The sequence below is a fragment of the Lutra lutra genome, chromosome 4 (genome assembly GCF_902655055.1).
Source record: "Lutra lutra chromosome 4, mLutLut1.2, whole genome shotgun sequence".
In the NCBI taxonomy this organism is placed as follows: domain Eukaryota; kingdom Metazoa; phylum Chordata; class Mammalia; order Carnivora; family Mustelidae; genus Lutra; species Lutra lutra.
The window spans coordinates 63,252,697-63,279,792 of NC_062281.1; the positions used below are offsets into that span (position 1 = coordinate 63,252,697).

The 27,096-nt window shown below is 39.8% G+C and overlaps 2 protein-coding genes and 2 long non-coding RNA genes across 7 annotated transcripts in view; 2 read left to right on the plus strand and 2 right to left on the minus strand.

Moving 5' to 3' along the window:
* Nucleotides 1-2,280, plus strand: part of LACTB2 (lactamase beta 2) — a 39,511-nt gene extending 37,231 nt beyond the window's left edge. The window contains exon 7 of the mRNA XM_047724023.1: nucleotides 2,262-2,280. Within this exon, the coding sequence (XP_047579979.1) occupies nucleotides 2,262-2,263 (2 nt within the window). The 3' untranslated portion in view covers nucleotides 2,264-2,280. The remainder of the gene's footprint in view (nucleotides 1-2,261) is intronic.
* LOC125096895 (uncharacterized) overlaps nucleotides 1-13,426 on the minus strand; it is a 49,685-nt gene extending 36,259 nt beyond the window's left edge. For all 4 annotated transcript variants that reach the window (XR_007126431.1, XR_007126432.1, XR_007126434.1 and 1 more), the window contains exons 1-2: nucleotides 13,126-13,426; nucleotides 4,305-4,440 (exon numbers count right to left, since the gene is read on the minus strand). This is a non-coding gene — a long non-coding RNA (uncharacterized LOC125096895). The remainder of the gene's footprint in view (nucleotides 1-4,304; nucleotides 4,441-13,125) is intronic.
* LOC125096894 (uncharacterized) lies at nucleotides 11,144-12,523 on the minus strand. The gene is made up of 3 exons (XR_007126430.1): nucleotides 12,193-12,523; nucleotides 11,814-11,978; nucleotides 11,144-11,588 (listed from the first exon to the last, which is right to left on the minus strand). It is a non-coding gene; the product is annotated as an uncharacterized LOC125096894 (long non-coding RNA).
* A 175-nt stretch (nucleotides 13,427-13,601) lies between the features above and the next one.
* TRAM1 (translocation associated membrane protein 1) overlaps nucleotides 13,602-27,096 on the plus strand; it is a 30,155-nt gene continuing 16,660 nt past the window's right edge. Inside the window, exons 1-5 of the mRNA XM_047724020.1 lie at nucleotides 13,602-13,873; nucleotides 21,603-21,666; nucleotides 23,665-23,786; nucleotides 23,910-24,026; nucleotides 25,402-25,460. Coding sequence (XP_047579976.1) covers nucleotides 13,751-13,873; nucleotides 21,603-21,666; nucleotides 23,665-23,786; nucleotides 23,910-24,026; nucleotides 25,402-25,460 — 485 coding nt within the window. The 5' untranslated portion in view covers nucleotides 13,602-13,750. The remainder of the gene's footprint in view (nucleotides 13,874-21,602; nucleotides 21,667-23,664; nucleotides 23,787-23,909; nucleotides 24,027-25,401; nucleotides 25,461-27,096) is intronic.

A 27,096-nucleotide genomic window follows, 5' to 3' on the forward strand; every position in this document is an offset into this window, starting at 1 on the left:
CCAGTCAGTATCTCTCAATATAAACCGAAATCCAAAGTACATCAGAAATGAAAGAACAAAACAAGCAAGTATAGGGAGAAAAAGACAGTATAAGAAAAAATATTTTAATTATTAGTATTCTTAGATGAGGAAAAGTATTATAATTTGTAAAACAAGAAACAACAGGATACTATGAAAAACAGTTCTATGAAAAAACTTCGGAAAGTAGAAAATAAAACCAAAATAAACAGAAATTTTGGGAAACAAAGTTGAGAAAGTCTAAGGAAAACAAAACAACAACAAAACAAAAATAGGAAACGGGAAAAGATAGAAGACTTTGGGAGGAAACCAGGAGGTATAATATTAAAGTATTAGGGGTTCCAGAAAAAACCCAAAATAGTCAGAAATTATCAAAAAAGAAATACGAAAATTTCTTAGAACTGAAGGACCTGAGTCTCAGCTGAGAGAGTCTACTTAATAACCATTGATGTAAAAAAGATAAAACAATCCACACTAAGTCATAACATTATAAAATGTCAGACCATGGGGATAAAAAGGAGATCTTAAGAGATTCTGGGTTGTGGGTATGGTAGTAGGATTGGGGGTGTGGAATCACTTAGAGTCTGATCAAAACAGCACTGCCTTTTACAGTGTGTATTAAGGCATAATGCCTTCAAAAATCTGAGGGAGGAAATTATTTGCCGGATAAGTTTATAACCAACCAATCTATGGTGTGAGTGCAAGGACTCAAAATGTATCATCTGCATGCCCCTTTAGGGAACTGCTGGATAATGTACTCCAGAAGAACAAAAACAGAAAGGTATACAATTGAAATAGCAAATCCAATGTAGAAAAATGTCAAAAATAAGTTCTAAGACAAAGGTGCGCCTAAAACCTGCTCTAAATTGGAGCAGGAGGAAGTGGGGGCTCCGAGAGAGAGATTTCCAGAGGGGAAAATGGAACTGACAGGTTCTCTGGTATGTTTGAGCCTTTGGGTGGTCATACAACAGCCCTAGTTGACCAACTGAAACAATGACCAGTTAATAGAAAACTACACTGCTGAGGAAAACATGAGGCAATCATTGGATTCCAAAAAACAAAAGCTACGCAAGGAAGGAATAATTATGAAATAGTATCTGTCACTGCAATTTTACAAAGGCAATAATAAGGTAAGCACTGACTAAAAATTATAGTCTAGGGTAATAGAAGAAAGGAAATGGGAGATTGAGAATGCTAAATCATCAGCTCAGATAACAGAAAGTCAATAAAGTCTAAAATTAACAAATCAGGAAATAGAAGTATAAGCATTTTACTAATGCCAGAAAAAGAATCTCAAAAACAGAAAGAGATTGGGAAATAGTTTTCCTGTTAGTGCTATTTAATTTTTAAATTAAGTAAATGGTTTGATATAAACTAAACATTTTAATGTCAAAATCCTGATACTATGCAATGGGTGAGTTCCAACTCTTTTAGTCCAGTGGAGCAAGCACTTTTGTCATAGAATTTTCTCCTGCAAAAATTATCAGCAGTTGGAAACAATGAGAGATACGTGCTTATTTAGTGTTCTCATAGCCCTAAGGATAAGAATCTTCAAGTTCATATTCCTTAATGGATATAAATGTCAAGCATAAAGTTTTCCCTAAGAGGAAATCCTGCCCCTAGTATCCTGGAGAACCTGGAGAATTAAGGTTGAACTGGAGTCAAAGACGTCCGTGACCTTTAAAGTTTCACTGCAGTATGAAAATCATCTAAAGATAACTAGACCTGAAGTCACCCGGAATCCAGCAGAGTGCTATTTATAACTGTGTGGTAGATCCCAACGTTGTATTCCAGCCCTAATATAGTACAGTATTCAAGATCTATCATAGTTCGAGTTTCTCCTATTGAAATCTAAACTGAATTTAGGATTCGGTAACTAGCCCATGTAAAGAGGAAAAGACTCTGCCTCTATCTCTCAAGAGACTTCAGCTAACACTCTATATTGTCCGTTAAGTTACTTACGACAAAATGTGCAGGAAAGCTAATACTGATATGATAGACTCCCTCACTTATGTTCACTAGTGTTTTTAAGAACTTCGGGGTGGCTAATGACCCCGAAAAAGTACTCTTCTGAAGAAAACTATTTTTTTTCAAATCATAGGCTTTCAAATATAAGTTAGGCTGCAGCAAGGTGGACATGTATATGACCTTATTTATATAAGGTATGTATTATATACATGTATATGACCTTACTTTGTGCATGAGTATATTTTTTTTAACGATTTTATTTATTTACTTGACAGAGAGCGAGAGAAGGAACAGAAACGGGGAGTGGGAACGGAAGAAGCAGGCTTCCCACTGAGTGTGTGGCCCAACTCAGGGCTCGATCCCAAGACTCCAGGATCATGACCTGAGCCTAAGACAGATGCTTAACGACAGAGCCACCCGGGCACCCCTGTACGTGAGTATATTAATACTGTGCTATCTTTGGCACTGAAGTGTTTGGAGGAAAGTGCATCTCAACTAAAAGACCAACCAATTAGTTTTTCCCATGTTTGTTGCTATGATTCCCTAAGATTTTAACCCACTGAGTATCCACTTCCTCCCTTTAGGGTGAGACTGACAGATACACTAGAGCCAAATGAAGCATGAAACATGAAAAGCCTATGCTTTTCATGTTTTCCCCAGGGTTGAAGAAAAATTTTCACTAACAGAAGTTCTCTGGTTTTGTACCACGGAAGTCTTCCCAGCATACTTTGTGGTAGTAGCCAATCCAGCCTCCTTCCTCTAAGTCAGTTTTCAAAAATGGTAAAATTGTCTGTCACAAATGATAGATCTCAAAATTCTGCATCTAAACCTGAAACCTCCAGGAATACTATCAGCAGTCCATTCTCCCAGCACAAAATGTACTCTTGGACCACTTGTGTCCCTATTAGCTGGGACACTTGAATATTTCAAATGCATATTTCTGGGCCCTAAGCAGATTTACTGAACCAGAATTTCTGAAGAGGACCAAGGAACACAATTTTTTTCTATCAACCCTGATGATTTTTTCCTACATCAAGAGAATTCTAATTTAGTATTGTGTTGTTGGTTTTAATTTGTTAAAGGTAAGTGTGAGATACATACAAAATCTCTGGGTTTGTTTGAGAGGTTTTTTTGGGGTTTTTTTGTTTTTGTTTTTTTTTAGAGCTATTGAGGACATTGCCTATTTTATTATTCAATGTTCTTTGGTATCCATGGAACGAAATCCCTTTCTGATTTCAGAGCTAGATAAAAGGTTTTCTCTCCTGTGAACTGATATGTTTCTTTTATTAGACTAGTATTTGTCAAATTTGGCTAATCATCAAAATCACCCAGGGAAATTTTTTAAAATACACAGCTTCCCAGACCCTTTGTAAGACCCATTCATGTGATGCTAATAATTAACCATGTTTCAAAAACTGTACATGGGATGGTATGTAGATAATTCACAATGATCACTTTTTGCCTTGACTTCCTGGAAGCCAGTCTTAAAACAATTTTTTCTTGGAATTCAGTTTTGTTTTGTTTTTTTTTAAGATTTATTTATTTATTTGAGAGAGGGAAGGGGCAGAGGAAGAGCAAGAATCCCATGCAGGCTCCCTGCTGAGCGTGGAGGCCAACTCGGGGGCTCGATCCCATGATCGTGAGATCATGATCTGAGCTGAAATCAGGAGCTGGAGGCTTCACTGACTGAGCCACCCAGGCACCCCAGAATTCAGTTCTTTAATATAATTATTCTCCTTTTCTTTCCCCATTTTATTATTTGTCTGTTTCGGTATTTTTTAATGAATTTCAATTTCAGGGGAAATAATTCATAATTTGGACCTATCCTTTGGACCAGCACATTCCTTGCAAGAGCATTTAAGCCTAAAATAAATCAGTTATTAGGATTACAGAGTGAAAAAGTCTGGTGGGCTGAAAAGTTTCATCATTCAGATTTTATGGAGACTTCACAGGAAATTATTGTTTGAGAAACGCTCTGAAAATCATTGCTATTAAAAGCCATATACATAATTAAGCTTCTGATCCCCTTTCAGCCCCTTTGCTACGGATACTCCCAAGACTATATAACATTGTTCTTTCTTTTCATTCACCACCTCAAGGATCTAATCCATTTTAGTGGTGTTAACCATTGCCATCATGTTGAACAATTTCCAGATGTATGCTTAAGCTTGAGTCATTCACCAAAGCCCCAGGCCTAAATCCTTTGCTAAATGCATAAACTCTTCACCTGGCTGTCTCCCAAAGACCACGCATCAATGCAAGAAACTCACTACCATCCACAATTTCACATTCCTGATTACCGTCCTCTCCCAACTCACCCTTTGGGTAAATAGCATCACCATCACCGTTCTTCCACACCCAGGCTGAATTAGTTCTTGGTCACTCATTTCTTTTAATCCCCACTCCACTTAGCAGAGCAGTATTTGTGTCCTAATTTGAGGATGTAGATGCAATCTGAAAACCAAAGAAAATGTCAGTGATTATGAGTGATGCTCAGGAGAAGCAATAAATTGCCTAGGGATAAATGTGCCTCGTTTCACAGGGACAAAACTAAACATTTATCATAGACAGTCTCAGGGACAGAGCCCTTTCTCTTTTCCCCAGCCTAGTGCTCATGCCCCAAATCAAAATAAACTACTAACGGATTTCCCCATATGTGACCTACTCCTGTTTCCATTCATTGCGGTAGTAGCGGTACTGGTCCTGGTTTAGTAGTAGTATTTTCCAATCAATTCCTCCTCTGCAGAAAAGGAGAGTAACAGGGGAATAACAGTACCGAACTCAAGGAGTCATTATGGTTGTTAAATATCCATAGTGTTTAGCACAGTCCTTGGTACCCAATAAGTATTAGTTGCTATTACTTTTCCTGTAATTGTTAACAGAATATATTCACCTATTATGATTATTTCACTTTGATTTATACCAATTAAGCTCCACAAAACACCTAGTTTACTCTTTGGTAAAATCTTACAGAAGACTGTGAGATTTTTATAAGATAAAATGCACATTGTTCATCTTGGGAATTAAAATTTGATGGTTGTAAAATCTTAAGTTATTTTGCTGAGCCTCCGATTCCTTACTTTAAATAGGAATAACATTAGGTTCCAGGTTGATAGGAGGTTAAAAATAATGTGTATCAACAACACCTGGGAGGCTGTAACGGTCTATATACAATTTAGTTGTTTTCATCTGTGCTATAGGCTTTGCCTTAGGGCACACAGGCTGACGAAAACAAGGAAACAGGGCCAAAGAATCCTTGGCCACCACCCCAGGACCTTGATTCTACTAGGCACTGAGCCATATACCGGTTTTGATGACTCCAAAATATCGACTCAGTTCAACTAGTCACAAATTCCCTGAGGCATCAGGGCTTCTAATGTTAGAAGCCATTTAGGAAAGCACTTTGCACAGAAAGATGCTTTCCTTAGTTCCTTCTCCTCAGGTGAAAGTGATCTACTGGGCAGCCTCCCTGGCAGATATAATGGCCCAATTATCTCATGAAGCGGCCCTCACATCCGCTGCTGTGTTCTGCATGTGTTACCCTCCCCAGGAGCCACTTACTACCATTTTCCTGTCTGTTCCTGAGAACTAGGACCCTCTCGAAAGCACAACAAATTCCAACTACAGACCCCCTCTTCTGTGTCTGCTGAGATTATTTCAGAAGTCTTTTCCTGCTGTGCATCTCCATAGTCCTTGGCCATTGCCTCAAGTACAAGTCACTCTCCTCTATTACTTTCATTTACTCATGTTCATGCTGCTACTGGATTTTTCCACCCTGATCCAACCACTTCCTCCTGTTCCTTGACCTCCAGAATCATGTTCTCTGGAGCACCTGTGGTGGTTCATGTTCTTCTTTGCCCAACACCCCTTCCTCCACACCTTCCAGTAATAAGCGCACCCACCCTAGCAACAGGGTGACCAAAAATTGACCCAGAAATGATCATGCTACTAAGCCAGACTAGTCTGGGTATCTCCTTGGGATTATTTTGACAGAACTTCCAAGTTACGGTGTTCTCTGCCATGTAAATAAATTCCAATTACAACAGGGAAAGAATGAAGCAAGCTGAAAAAAAAGATAGAAAAAAGGAGATGTGTTGAGAGTCCTGATGAGGTCAAATTCCCGGTTCTAGTTTCTAAGATCCACAATGCACTCCAATTCCTGAAGATTTTTTTTCCAGTCTGTTAACTTTTAGCCCAATATATCTACTTTTCAGTCACTTGCAACTAAACAAATTATAACTAATATAAACCATCTCATTATAAATAAACTCCCCTCATCTTCACCTGTTAGACCAAACATTCCCTTCACCACTTGCTTTGACTGTATCATAGCCCTCTCCTCAAACCACCAATCTCCTTCAGCTCTCTTAGGACCTTCCTCTTCAATTACAGAGCCACCCTACTCCTGAAAAACCCCTGCTTCTTCAGCCATCTTTCCCTCCACACTTATTCCTTTAGTCTCCCGATTCATTCATTCATTCATTCAGAAAAGGAATCTGGCTCCCAGTCTTCCTTGCACTGCTTCTCCTGATCTCATCACCCATGTGGGAGAACCTCCACTCTCGGATCCATGACTGCCTTGTCTCTCCTGGCCTTTACTCCTTCCTTTCAGTGTGAAAACTGGTGTCCCCTCCGTAAATGTAATTCTGTACCTATGTTCTGGTGGATCCCAAACCACAGAGACCTCAGTCCCTTCCCACCTCTTCCCATTGCCCCAGTTTCTTCAACCTCTCCCTCTCATCCCTCCTTCTTGTCATCTAAACATGTGTAACTGCCACATCATTCAAAAGCAAACACAAAACCTACCTGGATCCTTTATTCCTCTTGAGGTACATACCTTGCTCTCTCTTCCTCTTCAAAGCTAAACTTCTTGGAAGCATGTACACTCTTGTTTCCCTATCTTCACTTTGCACCACTCTATGAAACTGATCTCCCTTCTCCCAGAGAAGCTTTGACTCAGGCCCTTGATGTGTTAAATAAGGCAAAATTAAATAAAGTGAAATAAGTTATAGCTTAAAGGAGAGAAATTCTACCTTGGGCCCCTTAAGCTTCTAGAGGCAGAAGATTACAGTCCTAACCCTAGCGGGACACAGGGTGGTTTAGAGGGGTCACAGACTTTCATAACCATTACCAGCCAGCTCTCCCTCAACCCCCTCCAAGTGTGATGTGTCATCTCCTGCTAGTCTTTCCTACTAATAACAACACAGCATTATGAATTTTGTTTATTGTTTCCACAGCAGTAAAAATTATACTCAAGGAAATTATATAATTTCCAACTATTAATGGAGTGAATTTGCTTCCTCATAGAAATATAATTTCTTCCTTACATCTGAATGCAACTTTATATTTTAAATATTTACTGTAAATCATATAACAATAGCATGTAAACAGATCAATGACCTGCTTTAAAAAAAAAAAAAAGTGCTGTTTCCATCAGGGCAGGACTATCCTCTGGAATGATTAAGGTTGACAGTCATTTCTCCCTACAAGTTCAACCTTTTCCTGCTAAGTGAAGCTCCTGGAGGAGCACTTACATGAAACAAGAAAGGGTATGGCAAACAGATTACCAGCCCCGTGACTTGGGGCAAATTATTTAACCTCTCTGAGCCTCAGTTTCCCTGTTAAAATTAAAATAATAACACCTATTTCATAGGGTTTTCATGAAGACTAAATGCTCTAACCCATGTGAAAGCAAAATACCTGTAACGTAGTAGGCATGCAACAAATAGTTCCTCATCCTTCATCCTCCTGGCATCTAGGAGAGGTGGAAATGCAACAGTCCCTCTTCACCCTCGCTTCTATCGGTCCCAGAGTGGGACATACCTGAGTCTGCTTGAAACAAGCCTTCAGAAACCCAAGGACCTTGGTAAGACAAAGTTCCCCACTACCGTGACCCACTCTGAGAGGATTCAATGGCAGTCACCGCTCCTTACAAACTCCTTAAGAGGCCAATTCTAAAAAGAAAGTTAAAATTAGAACAGATTCCCTGCTTTCCCCTAAAAGACCATGAGAATAATTCCACCATATACTGGAACACTCTCCACCTTGGTACCCTCCAGAAGCAAAACTCCAGTGTCATCCATTGTCACCATCTTCTCTTTCCCCACATGATTCTGCTCATCCCTTTGCTGACTTAAACTAAAAGCCATGCCCCTAGCCCCTAAACCCTTCTACTTTATCCCCTGGGACCCCAGCTGTGTCAACTGCCAAATCCTCTGCACGTTCCACTGCTTTCTGTATATTTTCTTCATCCTCTTATGCCGAAACCCAGCTACAGCTCTGACTGAAAACTGAAAGCTGCTTTCCTTAGTGCCTTGTCAAGAGGTGGCTGTTTCTTCCCTCCCGCTCCTCACATACCACCAGGGGTGGAGTGGGTGTTTTTCATGATCCTTATGGCTGATGACAGTTTTCCTCCCTCGCTCAAAAACCCCAGCTCTTCTGGAAGCCCATGCCCTCCAACTATACCACCCACTATCCCCCTGTGGTAATCATCTGCTAAATTCTCTGACTCCTCTTCATTTATGTCAGACATTAGCACCTGGCTCATTCCCTGGCTCCCTTCCCATTCTACTCCTCCAGTCATTCTTGGTGACTGAACATCCATGTAAAGCGTGTGTCAAGCATCCTAGCCTCCTGGTGCCTTGACTCCCCGTTTCCAATGCATTCCTCCTCCATCCACCTCAGCACTCCCTCCCTCCATCATGCCTTTGCCATCTCCTGGCCAATGACTGCACAACATCTGAACTCACTCCCAGCATCCAACTCCCTGACTACTTCCTTCTTAACCAACTAGTTCCACTCCAGCCATCTTCAACCCCATGGGCACCCCCCCATTCAGAGGCCCTAGCACTGTTTCTCTGCATCTGTCAGAGAACTGGCAAGGAATAGAGGCATGTTCAGATGGGTTTAATTGGAGAGGGTTTGACGAAGTGCCACTTCACAGAGGAGTGGGCAGGTAGAGGGAATGAACGAGAGATAGGGAAGCTTCTGATGACTGGGGTGTGGAAAGCCATTACCACCAACAGCCTGAAGAGGCCAGGAAGAGAATAAGCTCACTGAGCCCAGGGAGAGCCAAACAGTGAGAGAAAGGTTACATGACAAGGGCTAGACCACAGGAAAACACAGACACTCCAGAAACAGTAAAGCAACGAGGAATCAGGGACAATAAATCCCCAAAACTCTCCTCTGACTTTTTGACCAGTGCATTCCCTTGGCCAAAGTCTACTAGAAGTCAGAGGGCAAGAAAGCCTCAGGGATGCAGTCTGCAAAGGTTTGCCTTTCACAGCAGGAAAGGGTGGACTGCAGGCTGGAAAGTGATAGAGGATGGGACACAACCACCCCTCACAGTGTTCACTTCGTTAGCCCTGCCCTTATCTGCAAACATCCTCAACATCCTTGTCCCTCTGCCACATGGGCCTTGCAAAACCCAGCTTTCTGCCTTCTCCACACCTGGATCCAAGCAGGGGGTGTGGCTGCAGACAAGTCTCACTTTGAATTTATGTCCACAAGTCTCAAGGAGACTCTGCTATCTGATTATGTTCCCCCAATCCATTCACCCTCCCACAGTTTGACCCAATCCTCTCTTCAAACCTCATCCCCACTCCTGATGACTTCATTTCATATTTTACTGAGAAAGCAGAAGCGATCAGAAGTTGCACAAAATACAACTGAATTATCATAGACTTAAATGCAAAAACTAAAACTGTAAGGTTCTTAGAAAAAACGAGTAAATCTGTCATCTTGCGTTAAATAATTTCTTTTTAAGATTTTATATATTTATTGGAGAGAGAGAGAGTGGAGTAAGAGGGAGACCAAAAGCAGGGGTGGGGCAGCAAAGGCAGAGGAAGAAGCAGGCTCCCCACTGAGCCGATAGCCCATGCCATCCAGGGACTCTGAGATCTTGACCCAAGCAGGAGGCAGACACTTAACTGCTTAACCGACTGAGCCACCCAGGGGCCCATAAGCAATGATTTCTTAGTACACAAAGAGCAAATGATAAAAGAGAACACAGATCAATTGGGCTTCACCAAAATTAAAAACTTTGGTGCTTCAAAGAACACCATCAAGAAAACAGAAAGACAAACACACGAGGAGAAAATGTTTTCAAATCAGGTTATCTGAAAAGGGGCTCGTATCTAGAATATATCTTAAAAACTCATAACTTAATGAATTAAAAAATAATAATAACCCAGAATATAGCAAAGGATTTGAAGAGACATTTCTCCAAAGATATACAAATGGCTAGCAAGCACATGAAATGGCTAAGAATCAACAGCATTAATAGGGAAATGCACGTCTAAGACATAATAAGAAGCAACCTTAAACCACTGGGAGGGATAAAATTACTCGATAGAAAAATAACAAATAGTGGCAAGGTTGATAAAAGACTAGAACCCCCAGACATTGCTAGTGGGATGGTAAAATGGTGCAGCGCCTTTGGAAATCAGTCTGACAGTTCCTCAAAAAGTAAAACATAAAGTTGCCATGTGACCAGCAACTCTAGATAGACACCCAAAACAAAAGTCCCTATAAAACCTATACACTAATGCTCACAGCAGCATTACTCACAATCACCAAAAGGGAAAAACAAACCGAATGTCTATGAGCTGATAAATGGATAAATAATATGTGATATATCCATACACTATGATTTTGCCCATAAAAAGAAACGAAATACTGATACATGCTACAACATGGCTGAGCCTCAACACCCTCATTTATCTTAAGTGAAAGAAGCCAGTCAGAAAAGACCACAGTTCTATGTATGTGAAATGTCAGAATAGGCAAATCTAGAGAGGCACTAAGATGAGCGGTTGCCAAGGACTGCCAAGTCCGTGAGGGAAAATGGAGAGTGAGTGGTAACGTGTACAAGATTTTTTTGGAGGGTGATAAAAAGCTCTAAAGTTAGAATATGGGGATGGCTGCACAACTTTGTTAATGTTCTAAAAACCACCAAATTGTACACTTGAAATAGGTGAACTATGTGATAAAAGTTATAAAAATTTTAAAATTTTAACTTAAAATTTTAAAATGTGTTTTCAAAAAATACAGTTGAGGGGCTCATGGGTGGCTTGTCGTTAAGCCTCTGCCTTCAGCTCAGGTCATGATCCCAGGATCCTGGGATTGAGCACCGCATCAGGCTCCCTGCTTGGTGGGAAGCCTGCTTCTCCCTCTCCCACTCTGCCTGCTTGTGTTCCCTCCGTTGACGTGTCTCTCTCTGTCAAATAAACAAATAAAATCTTTACCAAAAAAAAAAAAAAAAATACAGTTGAATCCTAAGAGACAGAATGCCTAGATCAGTCATAGAAGTCAGCAAAGGTTTCAAAGAGATCACACATGAATGAGACTTGAAGGCTCAGTGGGAGCAGGCTGGGTCTATGAAGAGGATAGGAGAAAACATTCTAGACAGAAGCAGCAGCAGACACAAAGTTGGGGGGAGCATGGGAAGAGAGCGTGATCTAGAGGTGGGGGGTCGGAAATAAATGCTCACACTGAGATTGGGTTTGAGCCTGTCTGTGTAGGCAAAGGTCAAATCATGAAGGGCTGTTTAGTACTCCTAGCTATCCATGAAGGAAAAGGAAAACCATCAAAAATTTTTGAACCTGTTATGGGCGCCTGGGTGGCTCAGTGGGTTAAGCCGCTGCCTTCGGCTCAGGTCATGATCTCAGGGTCCTGGGATCTCAGGGTCCTCAGGCTCTCTGCTCAGCAGGGAGCCTGCTTCCCTCTCTCTCTCTCTCTCTCTCTGCCTGCCTCTCTGTCTACTTCTTGTGATCTCTCTGTGTCAAATAAATAAATAAAATCTTTAAAAAAAAAATTTTTTTTTGAACCTGTTAGATGCATCATTCTAATGTAAAAACTGAAAGGTGATTTGGAGGTAAGTGAAACTAGTAATCACTTGACCAGAAAGGAGAACAGTAACAACAGCTAAAATGTAGAGAGCCCTAACTCTCTACTAAGCACTTTCCTGGAATCATCTCATGTAATTCCAGGCACTTTTTTTTTTTTTTAAGATTTTATTTATTTTATCTGACAGACAGATACCACAAGTAGGCAGAGAGGCAGGCAGAGAGAAAGAGGAGGAAGCAGGCTCCCTGCTGAGCAGAGAGTCTGATGCAGGGCTCAATCCCAGGACCCTGGGATCATGATCTGAGCCTAAGGCAGAGGCTTTAACCCACTGAGCCACCCAGGTGCCCCAATTCCAGGCACTTTTAACTACAAGTGCCTTTTCTTTATAAATGACAGCTGTATGGTTTGGTCCCTTGCCTCCTTAAGGTCTTCAGGCAACTGTAACCTCCCCATGCTTTCCCTATTCCCTTTACTTTATTTTTCTCCAAGACCCTCATCTCAACTTAACCTGTTTCACTTTTTAAATCCTGTTTAAAGATCCTCTCCCCTCTCTAGAATGAAAGCTCCTAAGAACAGATTCATTTGTATTTTCCATTCAGTTCTGTATCCCCAATTTCCTAGCATATGGGTAGATGCTCAATATTTTTTGAATAAATGAATACATAAATATGAGGAAATCAAGTCTCTCAGATTAAGTAACTTGTCTACCGCCATTCAGGTAATAAGTGGCAGAATTCTGACTCAAAAACCCATCATCTTAAACCACTCAGCAATTAAACAAAGTTGTCAAGAATTTTGTAGCCGAAAGATAAGTCTCCTCCTGAGGCTGTAGCAGTGGTAAGGAGGAAAAGGAATAGAATTACCTGAGTGTGATAATAGTTTGGATATGGAAGGATGCTGAAAGGTATCAATCCAGGATGACTGTGGTTTCTGGATTTGGCAAACAGGTAGAGTGGTGCAATTTAAGAGAAAGAACACAAAGGAGTTTTGGTTTGGGTAGAAAGATGAAAGAGGAAGATCTGTTTTTTCCACAAACCTTTTGTACCATCTCTCTAGATTACTAAGAAATGTTAATAAGTATCAAGCAAGTAAACCCAAACAAATTCTGATTGTCTTCAGTGAGAGGCAGGGAGGGATGGGGATGTAGGTGGGACCGAACAGAAACTGTTAATTAAAAAAAAAAAAACAAAACTAGTTCAAGCTTTCAATAAATGTTTTTTTAAGTCCCCAACAGTGTTTAAAATAACTCTGAAGTTAATATTTAAGATACTAAAACTGAAGAAGTCACCTTACCCTTATGTAGTGAGACTGTAGTCCCATGTTTTGATTACGGTGGTGGTGGCTGTGGCTTACAAGAAGTGACAATCTATATGAAAGCAAGCACTGACACCTAAGCCCAGAGAGCCAGGAGGGCGGGAAGACTATGCTTTCGGCCATGCACGCCACAGCACGTGGCCATTCTCGACCCGCCGCGGACTCAGCCTGTTAACTAGGCGCAGAAAGCTCGCGCCTCAAACGACTGCCAACCTCCATCCTGGAGCAGAGCGGTGGGCGTGCCTCTCGGATTCCTTACCCAGGAGAGGCCGTGGGCCGACGGCCTCCGGTCCCCAGGCGGCGCTGTGGGCTCGCAGGGGCGACCCCGGCACGAGCGCGCGCCGTCTCCCCGGTGCGCATGCTCACCCCCGCTGTGGGCTTGCTTTTTTTTTTTTTTTTTTTTTTTTTTTTTTTTTTTTTTTTTTTCCGGGCGGCCCCGGCGGCTGCGTACTGGCTGTGGGATGGGAAGTGAAGCCCCAGCGAGCGGCAGCGGCAGGGCTGTGAGGATCAGCCAGGGGGAGGCGGCGGCGGTAGCTAGTCGGTGAGCAGCTGGAAAGAGCGGAGCCGGGGAGGAGCACCTGCAGGCACGGGCGGTGGCTTCACCATGGCGATTCGCAAGAAAAGCACTAAGAGCCCCCCGGTCCTGAGCCAGGAATTCATCCTGCAGAATCACGCGGACATCGTCTCCTGTGTGGCGATGGTCTTCCTTCTGGGGCTCATGTTCGAGGTGAGTCCGCCCCGCGCCCCAACCGCCCCGTCGCTCCCTCCTCGGGCTGCCAGCCTTGGCCCCTCGGCCCAGGACCGCGGGGGACCGGACGGGGAGGGGGGAGTACCGGCCCCCCGGACCCCAAGGTGGAGGCCTGCCCTGCCCTGCCGTGCCCCGCGCCGGCTTCGGGCTGCCGAGCCCCGGCAGGCCTGGCCGCCGCCCTCAGGACCGGGGAGCCGCCGCGTCGCCCCCTTAGCCACCGCGCACACCCCGCCCCCGCCCCCTCCCGTCGGCCGAGCCGCGCAGTTCCTGGTTCCCGCGAAGGGTTACGTGGCAGCCGGCGAGGGGCCGGCGGGCGGCGGGGGCGGCCCCTGCGCTGCCGAGCTGACTCCGGGCGGGCGAGTGGTCGGCCCTGGGGGCCGAGTGTGTCCGGCGGGCGAGGGCTGGAGAATAGTGGAGGCCAGGCCTGGCGGTGGGCCGGGGGGCGGGGGGCGCCTGTAGGACCTAGTTTGGGATGAACGCGAAACCGACGGAACCGGGCGTCCGCTCCCTATTTGAAGGGCGGTGGCCCGGGGCAGCGAGTGATCGCCGCGAGTTCGGCACACTGAAGCACACCCGATTGTTTTCATTCTTCTCTCCCGAACTGGTATTATTTCCACTTGCCGAACTTTTTGCCGTGCTTTTGCTTTTCCCTTGAACAAGGTCTGATCCGTAAATCTCGCTTCTGAACAGCAGTGCCAAGAAGCCGAGTGATTTTCTTTTTGTTTCGTGAAGTATGAGAGGATGGAAATGTCAGGAGTGTGTAAATTCTCTTCCCACATATCTAGTATTTTGATGACTTATTTAACAGCTGTTGAATGTGGGTAATAAACTTTGCAAGGTGAATGTGTATATAACATCCTACGGTTTTCTTTCCCTCGCTCCTCAGTACACACGCCCCATTCCTTATCTTCTTTAACTTCTAAATTTTTCTGTATAGACGCTATGCCCCATTAAATACACTAATTATTTTACTTATGAATTGTTTGTCTCTCTCCTCCTGGAATATAACCTCAGTGAGCGCAGAAACTGAGGTTTTATTACGCTGTTTCCAGGGCCCAGAATAGCACCTGGGACATAGTAGGTGCTTAAAAAGTATTTGTTGGATAAATGACATTAAAAATTCTTGAGAAAAACTAGAATGAGACTGCCAGTGACAGCTGAATACGGTTTTTTATGAATAAGATGAATAAAATTTTTAAGTGGAGTGAGTCCACGTGGGTTTTATAAATGTTATTAGATAACTTTAAAATTTTAGTTTACTTTTGCTTCTCTTCTGATAGGCTTTTCTGGATCTACACAGATGTTTTTATTCCTGACAGTGCCATTTATTCCACTTAGCCCACTGCTAAGGGGGCAGTAGGTGTGATGGAACGGAAGGTAGAAGAAGGAAACTAACATATGTCCCAGCTTTTAGGCTGGCCCTGTGCTACTTACCTATCAGGTGACCCAAGTCTAAGCCTCAGTGTTTCAACCTAAGGAAATAACAGCACCTGTGGTATTCTCACAGCCATTGTTAGGTTACAAGGATCAGATAATATGGTGTGACTGCATCTTATGGTTGTTTAAAGTACTATATGAGCGTATCATATTAAAAGTGCAATTCTGAACATTTGTACTCACTTTCTGAGTTTTATGTTTTTATATACTTTCTATTTTGATAGTAGAAGTAATACCTTTGTATGTACAGTATATTCAACAATTTTATAAAACTTGTCATAACCCATCTCCATATGGTAATTCCTGACTCTAAAAATCTAATCTAAGAATAATAATATTACCGGCAGGGTATATTTACAATGCTTTGAGTGAAATGGAATATTAATCAGAAATCCCAACACTTAGCAATGGTATAACTGCTTTTTTGTAAAAGATTTCACAGTCTCTTACCACATTTCTAGGCAAGTTCACCACCTATACTTTGCCTCACATATCAATGATTTTTTTTTTTTTTAAGATTTTATTTCAAGTTGGGGAGGGGGTGGCCACAGGAAGGAGCAGAGGGAGAAGGCAAGCTGACTTTCTGCTGAACGTGGAGCCTTCCAAGGGGCTCAGTCTCACAACCCTGAGATCTTGACATGAGCCAAAATCAAAGGACTAAATGACGGAGCCACCCAGCTGCCCCATGTCAGTGATTTTTTTATAATAGAGAGTGGATTTTTATTTCTGTGTAAATCTATAAAATTTATAAATCTAAATAGACACAACAAAGATCTAAATAGAAGCTTTTAGTTCAAAAGAGAATGTAAGATATGGAAGAGGGAAGTTTGTGCAAGTTGTATGTTTTTCTTACCACATGTTAAAGTTTTAGGATTTGAGTGCATGTTATATACATATCAGGAAAAATTGACAAAGTTTGGCTGTTTGAGTTTTAAAATAATTGCTGCTGAATCTCAAAATTAACAGAACTATAGAATTACAGTATTTGTGTTAGAATAATAGAGAAGTTGATGTTTTTGCAGTAGAACTTAGGCCTTTTGTGTAAATATATTGAGGAAATGTTGGAGGATTTATGGAGAAATTGATGGAGTGATAACAGATACTATATTACTAACTAAAATGAAAAATCAATATAAATATACTGTAGAAGCATAGACATTGTAGCTAAAGGGGCCGGGTTCAAGTTAGGGCTCCGCAGCTTGCTCCCTGGGTGACCTAGGGCAGATCATTTTAACTTCTCAGAACTTGTTTCCTTTCTGTAAAACAGGGCTCATTGGGTTACTTGGAGAATTAAATTAACTAATGTGTATCATGGCTTTAGTTCAGTGCTTGGTTTACAGGAGCCATGCCATAAATAGTAGCTATTATTATTCATTAGATATTTATCAAAGTTGAAAATAGAAGACAGCATTTTTCGGTGAAAAAAGTACCCATGCTTAGCTTCTGAAGAGATTCTATGGAAAAAGGTTGATTTTTTAAAAAAAAAAAAAAGGGTAGTCTGTTTTGGAAAAATCTGAGTTTGATTTCTAAGAAACTTCATGTTATCAAGAATTGATTGTAAATTTTGAAATCATGGTTTTAATTACAGTCAGTATCTGTCCACATAATACAAATCAGGGTCTTTGGTTAATGACTTCATATTTGAGTTGGGAAAATTTGAACAGTTGAAAAATAAAAGGGTGTTTGGGAATCCAGGTGAGGATAAGAGGAGTGAGAAGTTAGGGGTTTCCAAGAGGAATATTTTCTTCTGGAAGGGAGCTTCTTTGCAGGAGTCTAGGTGGTTTGTGCCGTGCCGATTTGGGGGCACAAATCTTGGAACCATTTTGGAGGGTTTGGGGGGTTTTTTTGTATTTTTAAGAATGACTCATCTTAATGTTCACATTTTCTTTCCATCTCATTTTTTAAGAACATAATTTTATTTAAACTTAAAATGATGGGGAAGTAGAATGTGATATTCAGAAATTGTCTTTATCTTTCAGGCATATAGTCAATGTAGTAAATCACACCTGCCTCTAACAAATACAATATAATTTGAACAAGAAAAAAATAGCAACCCCAAACTGGTGACCTCTTGATTAAGGAAACATTAGGATATTCATGATATTACATACAATGTAGAATTAGATAATTCCTTAGAGTTTGTGGAGCCTGCTTAAGATGTATCTAAGTTTCCTTCTTTTCTTCTAAATGGAAAGCAGTGTTATCAATGTCCAAAACTGTCATAAACTCAGTTATTTTTACTTTTGAGTGTATTATATATTTCTGCAGCTTATTTTATTCCAAACTAATTTGTCCTATTAATTGATTGTAATATTAGTTTAAAGTAATGCTGGCTGTAGTGTGAGGCTTAGGGAGGCCTGGAAATGGCTAGTAGCATAATTTTTCTATAAATTTTTTGGGGTGTGTAGGTTGTATTTTTCGTCTTGCTGTACTTAATGACACATGTTAAAGTAGCTGGAGGCCAGATTTTAATTTTATTTGGAAACCTACCATAAAACTATAATCTAATTTTTGTTGCTTTTGGCATTTGATATTAAATGTATCTTTGAAGAATTTCATTTGTCATTTGTAAAGGACTCCTGAGAAGTTTTCTTAGCTACAGTAATGGTGACCTCATATTCTAAACCAGAAACAGGTATATAGAGAAACTATGTATGTGTTGATATATGTGGAGTCTGAATAAAGATATCAAAAAATGAAGTTTGGTCATCAGTCAGCTTTATTAAAAATAATCACATGAAAGCAGTGTTGCCATGGAAACTCATGCCATTATTCTGCCCTGATGCATTCATGTGAAAGACCCAAATGGCAGTACCAGAACCCTTACTGGCCTTTTCTATGCAGGTGACCTTTCTGTATCTGCGACGGTTAAGCAACTCACTTTAGTGGCCATACAATGGACTTTATCACGTAGGCTTGCGTTGTTTCCAGATTCTGAATTCCAGTATAGCAGAGCTCAGCCATGACCTACATGTCGCTTCACCTCCTTCATTCTGCTGCTCATGTGCTGACTGTCCACCTAGTCTAAGCTTTTATGGTGCATTGACCCCCTCATTGCTTTGCTCTCTCCCTGCAGACTTTAACTACTTGTCCACACTCCCCAGGCCTCAGCTCCCTTTCCCTCTTGGTCTTTTCTCCATATTAGCCCTGTAAATATCCAACTGTGGATTCAGCCTGCCCTCTGCCTTTTCTGTGCTTCTGCATTTGTGGATTGCTAAAGGTTGCCAGAGAAAGTCATACACTTGTGCTGATAGATTATATTACAAATCAAAAGTTTCTAATCTCAGACATCAGTAACACCCAGTGATCTTTTTTACTTTTCTCTGGCCAGCTCCTTCCCTATAGAAATGAAATAAATACTCATCTTTCAAGTCCCTAATTATGCTTAACAGATGGCTTTGCTTTTTTTTCTCTGCCACGAGAAAAATAAGAATTTACTAGATGTGCCTTTCTTCATTTTTCCTGCCTTTTGAATCTGTCTTATCCATTACTGCCTTCTTCCCCATTTAAGAAGAAAACTTCGAGATTAACTTCTAGCTCTACCCTTACATTTTATTTCCTACCAGATCTTTCTATCCATTACCCCCTTAAATGTTTAATTTCTTCCTTTTCCCTGGCATCTTCCTGATTGCCCCCACATACGCTCAGGCTCATAAAAACAACATAAATCTTGATCTGGCATCCATCACTGGATACCACTTTGTTTCTCTTGTGTTCTTCAGTCTGTGGTGTGGTTTTTACTCTCACTGCTTCATATGAACCACTCAAGCCATGACTGCTGATGGCTTCTTAAAATGTCCAGTCCATTGTACTCTTTTCCTGCCAAGTGTCTTTTGAAATTTCGACTTTATTAACCACTCCTTTTTGAAATGTTTCCGTCTTGGCCTTGGAGGCATCAAGCTGTCTTCATTCTCTTTCTGCCTGTCTGATCATTTCTTCTTATTTTGCCACAGGCTTTTCTCTGCCCACTCCACAGTTGTGATGTTGTCCTACTTCTCTGCAAACACAATGCTGTCTCCATATATGATTTATGTACCCCCACAGTTTCAACTACCTACTATAAGTAGAGACTCCCAAGTCTTTAAGCAAGAATCTCCCTGCAGAGTGCCAGGCTTAGGCTTATCTGCCTCTTTCCACCCAAATATCTCACAGAAATCTAAGTCCATCTAAAACTCAGTTTTTTCTCTCTTCCCCAAAAGCTGCTGCTCCTCTTGTATTCCACATTTTTATTAATAGTATTACTTTTCACCCCATTGTTCAAGATGTTAAGTATCCACACATATCTTTGATTCTTCCCTCTCATTCCCACACCTTATTCTGCCTCAAAAGTATTGTCTCTGTCCCACTACCACTGCCTTAGTTCAGGCCTTACTGTTTCATGTGGCTCTTACAGAAGTCTTATATTTGACTTGTGTACTTACTCCAGTTTATGTCTTATGTAGTATTTAATTAACAGAATCGATCATGGGTCAGGCCCCATGCTGTGCTCTAAACATACAGTGAAGAAACAGGCATGGTCCTAGCTCTTACGGAGCTTACTTTCTAATGAGTGTGACAGAAATTAGTGATATTATCACACCGAGAGTATGTGTTTTCTAAAAAAGGAACACAATTGTTAATCTCACAAAGGCTTTCTTGAAAAGGTGTGATCGAACTGAGATCTGAAGGGGGAAGGTTTTCAACAGGGTTTCAGATAGAATCACATGTGCATAGACCCTGTGATGGGAGGAATCCAGGAGGCAGTGATCTGAGTCAAGAGTGGAGAGGCAGAGGGGAAGGGTGGTGGATTACCATATGGGCCACATTAAAGATATTGTTCCTCGGGTGCCTGGGTAGCTCAGTCAGTTGAGCGTCTGACTCTTGATTTTGGCTCAGGTCATGATCTCGGGGTTGTGGGATCGAGCCCCACATTGGGCTCTGCACTCAGCCAGGAGTCTGCTTAAGATTCTTTCTCTCTCTCTCTGCCCCCTCCACTTGTGCTCTCTGAGTAAGTGAACAAATAAATAGGTAAGTAAATAAATAAATGAATAAATAAAATCTTTTTAAAAAAAAAAGATTTTATTTTTTATCCTAGGAAGAATGGGAATCCAGAGAAGAATTTTTAGGGTGGAGGTGGGGGATGGATGGTCATGCAGAAAGGTGTTAACATGGTCAGAAGCTGATTCTGGTTGCAGTGTGGAGAATGGATTTGAGGGGGCTTGAAAGACCACCTAGTAAGTGTATCCATGATCTTTCCAAAAAGCACAAATGAACTTCCCCCACCTCCTAATTGTCTAGTTGTGTCAAAATAAATCTAAAGTATTTAGTCCAACAAACAAGGCCCTTTCTAGCACTTGAGAAGTTTTCTAGGCTTTTCTACTGCTTATTGATGGGCATCCATGCCAGGCCTCTGTTTGCTGCTATTTAACCTTTGTGCTTTCTGTTCTACCCAAGCTGCCCTCACCATCCCTTCTTACGAGCTTAGGGAACTTCTGTTTTCCAAAAAGAAGCAGTTCCACACTGTATCCTCCGAGAAGCTTTTCCAGAACATGCCTCATTCCCCACCCCAGGAAAAAAACAAAAACAAAAAAAAATCATTGTTTATCGTGAATACCCGTTGGCTTATAATATTATAGAATACCTGATTCTATAATATTATAACAATATGTTTACCCATCTTCCTGACCCAACTGAGCTACAGGTGGTCAGGGATTGTATCATTCGTCTTTGTTATTCATTCTTGTCTAGCACATTACCTGGTGCCCATAAATATTGAGTAAGCATTCCATTTTTCTGTTCTGACCACTTTACTTTTACCAATAATCAGGTCAGTTAAATATTTATTGACCACTTAACTATCCCAGGTGTGTGAGAGATAAACGCACCCACACCACAGACCCCACCTTTGAACCATATTTGTGGTGGTAACCGTGCTTCCTTTTCTTTATTAATTTGCATTTCAATTTTTTTTTATAGGAACTTTGTTCATTGTATAGGTCTAGAGTAGAGACTCTTCGTCAAATCTCTGTTTACTGAAACTAAAGAGTGTCTCTTTTGAATTCTTAAAGTTAGGAATAACACATACTCATCTAAACTGTGGCACTCCCAGGCTCAACCCCTAGGTGATGAGGAATTCAGTTATGCCTGTCACAGTGCTTTGAGAACTAGGGTGCCCTCGATTCTTATATTTGGGGACAGCACTTACAGTGTTTTCCTCCCTTGATCTGCTATTTGGGATAAGGTCACAAACTGACTTGATCTTTTTTTTTTTTTTTTCATTCTTTTTTTCTAGATAACAGCAAAAGCCTCTATCATTTTTGTTACTCTTCAGTACAATGTTACCCTCCCTGCAACAGGTAGGTAGTTTTCTTTCAGGATTTTCTATTTAAGTAGAAGTAAGTTTTACTTGAACAAATTTGGAGGTTATCATGAATGCTAAATTCATTGATTTTAATAGATTCCATTCATGATTAGATTGAATGTTATTTTAATTTTGTAATGCAAGAAATGATGTATTTTGTTGACTTCACCCTATAGATTATATGAAAATCAGGTTTTATGTGTCTGACCTTTATTGTATATTTTGTAAATGAACTTGACTTTCCATGGGAGAACTTTTTTTTTTTTGCCTTCTCTTCCCTCTGATCTTTTTCATAAGAAAATTCTAAGAATAGATATTATATATTTGTTTAAAGTGTAACCATTCAATTTAGGTTTCTAAAGATACAATGTTTAAGTTCAGTTTTTCTGACCTGTGAGTTATGTTTTAGAGTTATGTTTTATGAAAAGACAGTAAAAGTCCTTTTAAGCCTGTTTTATTTTTGTGTTTTTGTTGTGCTCTACCTCTAAATGTCAGTAAGCTCTGGGAATTATAAACTACACTATCAGGCTCTATTTTTAAAAGTTTCATTTCTTTTTTTTTTTTTTTTTTTTTTTTTTTTTTTTTTTTTTTTTTTTAATTTTAAGTAGGCTTAAAATTTTAAAACACCCAACATGGGGCTTCACACCCAATGTGGAGCTTGAACTCATGACCCTGAGATCAAGAGTCACGTGCTGCACCAACTGAGCCAGCCAGGAGGCCCTAAAAGTTTTATTTCTAAATTATGCAATGTGAAAGTCAAGTTGTTATTCAGAGTTGATTGTAGTTGAATACAATGATATGGTTAACCAGCATGGATGAGGGTATTTGGTTAATTAAATATTAACATACTCAAGGCAAGTATTGGCTCTGTATTTAGAATATAGGAGCAGTTATATAATATTGAATTAATTGGGTTTAATTAAGTTACATAGTTGTATACATGTAGTTGGTCCTTAAATAATGCAGAGGGTTAGGGGCTTTGACCCCTGTGCAGTCAAAAATCCACATACAATTTTTTGAGTCCCCAGAACCTTAACTACTAATAGCCTATCGTTGACTAGAAGTCTTACCAATAACATAAACAGTTGATTAACACATATTTTATGTTAAATGTATGATATACCTCATTCTTATAATTAAGTAAATTAGAGAAAAATGTTATTTTTAAAAAGATAAATATTATGAAAATCCTAAGGACAAGAATGTACATTGGCAGTACTATATTTCTTGAAAAAAAATCTGCAGGTAAATGGACCTACGCAGTTCAAACCTGTGCTGTTCAAGGGTCAGTCACATTTGATTTAGTGATTTAGATATCAGATCACTCAAAATCACAAAGTTGTTTTGAAATTTGAATATGCCAGAGAAGAATAATGCTCTTTTTCTCAAATAATTTCCATAAATGTAAAAGCTTGAGAACAATTTACAGCAACTTATAAGTATTTGATTAAGATTTGTTTTGAAAAATAGAACAATTTCTATTAAAGACAATTTTAAGTGACAGTTGCCTCTACCTATAGTGCTTGTAGGTCAAAACTCATTTAGATAGAGGTTAAATCAGTTTTTCTATCAGAATCATAATGAAGTGTCTAGTTTGAAAAGAGGTGAAAATTTCAAAAGTTCTTTGAAAAGACAGACAGATAGGCTAAATATAACCTAATTGCTACCTGGGATAATAGCAATTTTACAGTCTTCCCAAGGATCTGAGTATGGCCTCCCTTTCCCTGTTTTTTGGTCTTTGATGGCTGTAACTAACATGTGTCAAGTCTTTTATAAGTAATTCTTGAGGCCTTGGATTTCTGGGTAGTCTTCAATTTTCATTGCTTCTAAGACTCAAGATATCCAAAAACAAATCACCTATAATGTTTCTATAGAACTTATTTATTAGTTAGTGTTCTTTTGTTTGTTTCCATAACTATGTTGTACTTAGTACTGTTCTTATAATCTTGTGTATATTTTTGTATATGTTTGTTCTGTCCTTTTTGGCCTTCAGAAGAGCAAGCTACTGAATCAACATCCCTTTATTACTATGGCATCAAAGACTTGGCTACAGTTTTCTTCTACATGCTAGTGGCGATAATTATTCATGCCATAATTCAAGAGTATGTGTTGGATGTAAGTATACAATCTTAGAAATCTATACTTGATAAAATACTAGCTCTCCATACTTATAGTAGTCACATATTAAATATGCCTTATAATATATTCTTAATTACTAATGGTTATTTTTATTTTTAGAAAATTAACAGGCGAATGCACTTCTCCAAAACGAAACACAGCAAGTTTAATGAATCTGGTCAGCTTAGTGCATTCTACCTTTTTTCTTGTATTTGGGGCACATTCATTCTTATATCTGTAAGTATGTACTATGCTTAAATTTGCATTCCTTGAAGTATTTATGTTATATACCCAGAACAGAAAATGATGTCCTGTTTTTAATGCTCATAAGCAAATCCTGAACCTTAGAAAATCCTTTCTCTATTCTTGTTCTTATCTAAGATTAGGAATTCTCCTATTGAACTAGTATAAATCAAGTTTCAACAGTAAGCCTCTCTTTTCATTAGTTTTCATACAGCAGAAATTCTAAACTCTTACTAAAGTCTTACTCATTTTTAGTCAGCCTGAATGTTTTTATATCCTGTAGTCATTTGCACATATCTCTATATTAGCAAAAAGGGTAAGTCAGTGATAACTTTTCCTGGGTTATGTGAATTGTAATGTTTCTAATCATTTCTTTTAAAAACAGTCCAAGTAGTGTCCAAGCAACTTAAAATATTGTGTGACTTTTCAGTTAAAGCTATCAAATCCTTTAACTGTATCATTCTCACTAGTGAGGGGGGAAGGTAGTATTTACGATAGTATTAACAGTCTCTGAAATTTATATGCACTCTAGAGTTTACATATTTTTTAGTTTGTTAGGACTCATAATTGTTTTTTAATCGCCATGTTAGAGATGAATAAACAAGTAAAGTGTGTAATAGTTAATGTTGGAAATAGATTAAGACTCAATCTTTCCAGGGCTCATGCCATTTTATGCTGCTGCTTTAATGATACTTTAATTTTTTTAAAGATACTTTATAAATATATGTAATTTCTGCTTAAAATCTATTCTACAATTTTCTTAAATATAACAATGATACATTTCAATAGGAAAATATTCTTATTAAAGATAAGTCACTTGAAAGGTTTGTTGGGGTTTTTTGGTTTTGGGGTTTTTTTCGTATATAGTAATTCTCACTGAATAGATCTGGTTATCTAAGAAAAAGATTTGGATTAGTGTGTGTACATCATCCTATAAAACTTGACAGCACCTTGATCCTCCATCTCCTGTCAGGTGCTACATCTTTCCTGAAACCCTTTTCTGATCACCCAAGATAAAATTCATCTCTCCCATAGGTGTTGTTGCCTCTGTTATGTACCATTACTGTTTTTTTATTGTTTTATGTTTGTTCGCATACATGTATTTTTTACTCTATTGGATTGAAAGAATTTTGAAGGCCAGGAATTACACTATTTGACTTCATATCTTTCATAGTGATTGTCATTTTGCTAAAATAAGCAATTCAACTGAATCAAAGATAACTAAAACAACTAAGAAGTTTTAGCTTCAGTGGGCTCTTTGGAGCCTGATCTGGGAAACTATAAATGTGCAAGAAATGAAAATACTGTCTTATTGTCCAAGAAATTTGCATTATACTCAATAGGCTAATTTTTATATCTTCTTTCTTAGGAAAACTACATCTCAGACCCAACTATCTTGTGGAGGGCTTATCCCCATAACCTGATGACGTAAGTCATTTTAGCAGGCTTTTCTTAGTTATGGACCATGATCATGTCACTTTTGAACAGAACCCATTCTTGTCATTCTTTTTAAGACTTTGGCAAATTCATACAATAGGTATGTCATTGGCAGTCCCTCTGCCATAAGAACAAAAACTTCTGTGCACTTACTTTTTTTTTCATGTATGTGATAATATTTCCAACATGATCATTAGCTTGAGAAAACTGACTTTAACAATAATCTTAATTTAGTTCCCTTCTCCCTCAACCTTTCTCCTCGTCAGTTCTCCATCTTCTCCATACTTTTGCTCCTCTTCCACGCCCCAGTCTCTTTTTACTCCTTTCATTTCTTCTCTTACACTGTAAACTTCAGGGTAGCGATTGTCTCTTTTTTATCTTCCTAGCCCCCAAGGTTTCAATACAGTCCTATAAAAAAGCTCAGTATTGCAAAAACATTCAGCTACGTTACTCATTCTTCAAGCCCAGCTCTAGCACAACTATTCCATGTTTTCCCTTGGTGCGTTAGCCTATGTTGTCTTTTGCTTTCCTGAATTTGTCGTTTCTGTGTATAATATCTTAGGTAATATCTCTACATTGTCTTGGATGTTCTATAATTGTTTCATTTATGTAAGTCTTATATCGTGCCCATGCCCACCAAGACTCTGTGTAACTTGACAGCAAGTAGGAACTCTTTATATTATATATCCTTCAATATGCCAGGCCATATGTAGGTGATTGTCACCTAGACAACATTCAATAAATGCACTGTGATGTGAGAATTGGAGAAAAAAGTACAAAGGGAATAACATGACCATGCATACCTTTGTTTTTAAGTCCAACAATAATACCCATGCTGCTGAGTCATTCTGCCTTTTTCAAATGATATTAATTCAGTGAGCTTTTATGCAATAAATATCATATTTATGTAGGACTATCTCTCCTTCCCCCCCCCCAAAATTTATTTCCAATTGGATTTTGGTTTTCAGTTTTAGAAGTCTAGAGGAGGAGGAGAAGGGAGAACAAAGAGAACGCAGGAGGACTGGAGGGATATAATTCCAGAGACTATTGATTCTAGGTTGATGAGCTCAATCTCCTGGGGAACATTCCATGCTGTATTCCTCTTTCTGATCCTGGTTTTCCTCCATTTATTTGGGAGCTCTCTCAGTGTTCCAACCAAGTAGAGTTACCTTATTTCCCTAAGAAAAAAGTCAGGGGATGTTTGCAGTTGTGATTATACCAATTTCAGATGATTGTTCTTCTAGGCACCTTCACCTTTGTGTCCATCTTTTTGCCCTTCCTGCTTTCCTCCTGGTGAAACCTTAAAGGTCTGTAAGGTGAATCCCTCAAAGTCATGCTCCTTATGTCTTTGGTAGCTAGCATGACAAATCAGTATTAATTTACTAATAGACTAGGGCGTCTGGTTCCTCCCCGCTAGCATGCAGGTCATCAGGGTTCTGCAGATAATGTCTTTGCATCTGTTGTTTAATCTAGAGGAATCAACTGGTGCTGAGAATATTCTAGGGAGATAGGGAGGTGGCTGCTGGGGAGTTGTTAAAGGGGAGCAGAGTACTGCCGGGAGACCTGAAATGATAACACAAAGGTAGCTACTTTGTACATCCTGATTTCCCACATTTGTTTTTACTTT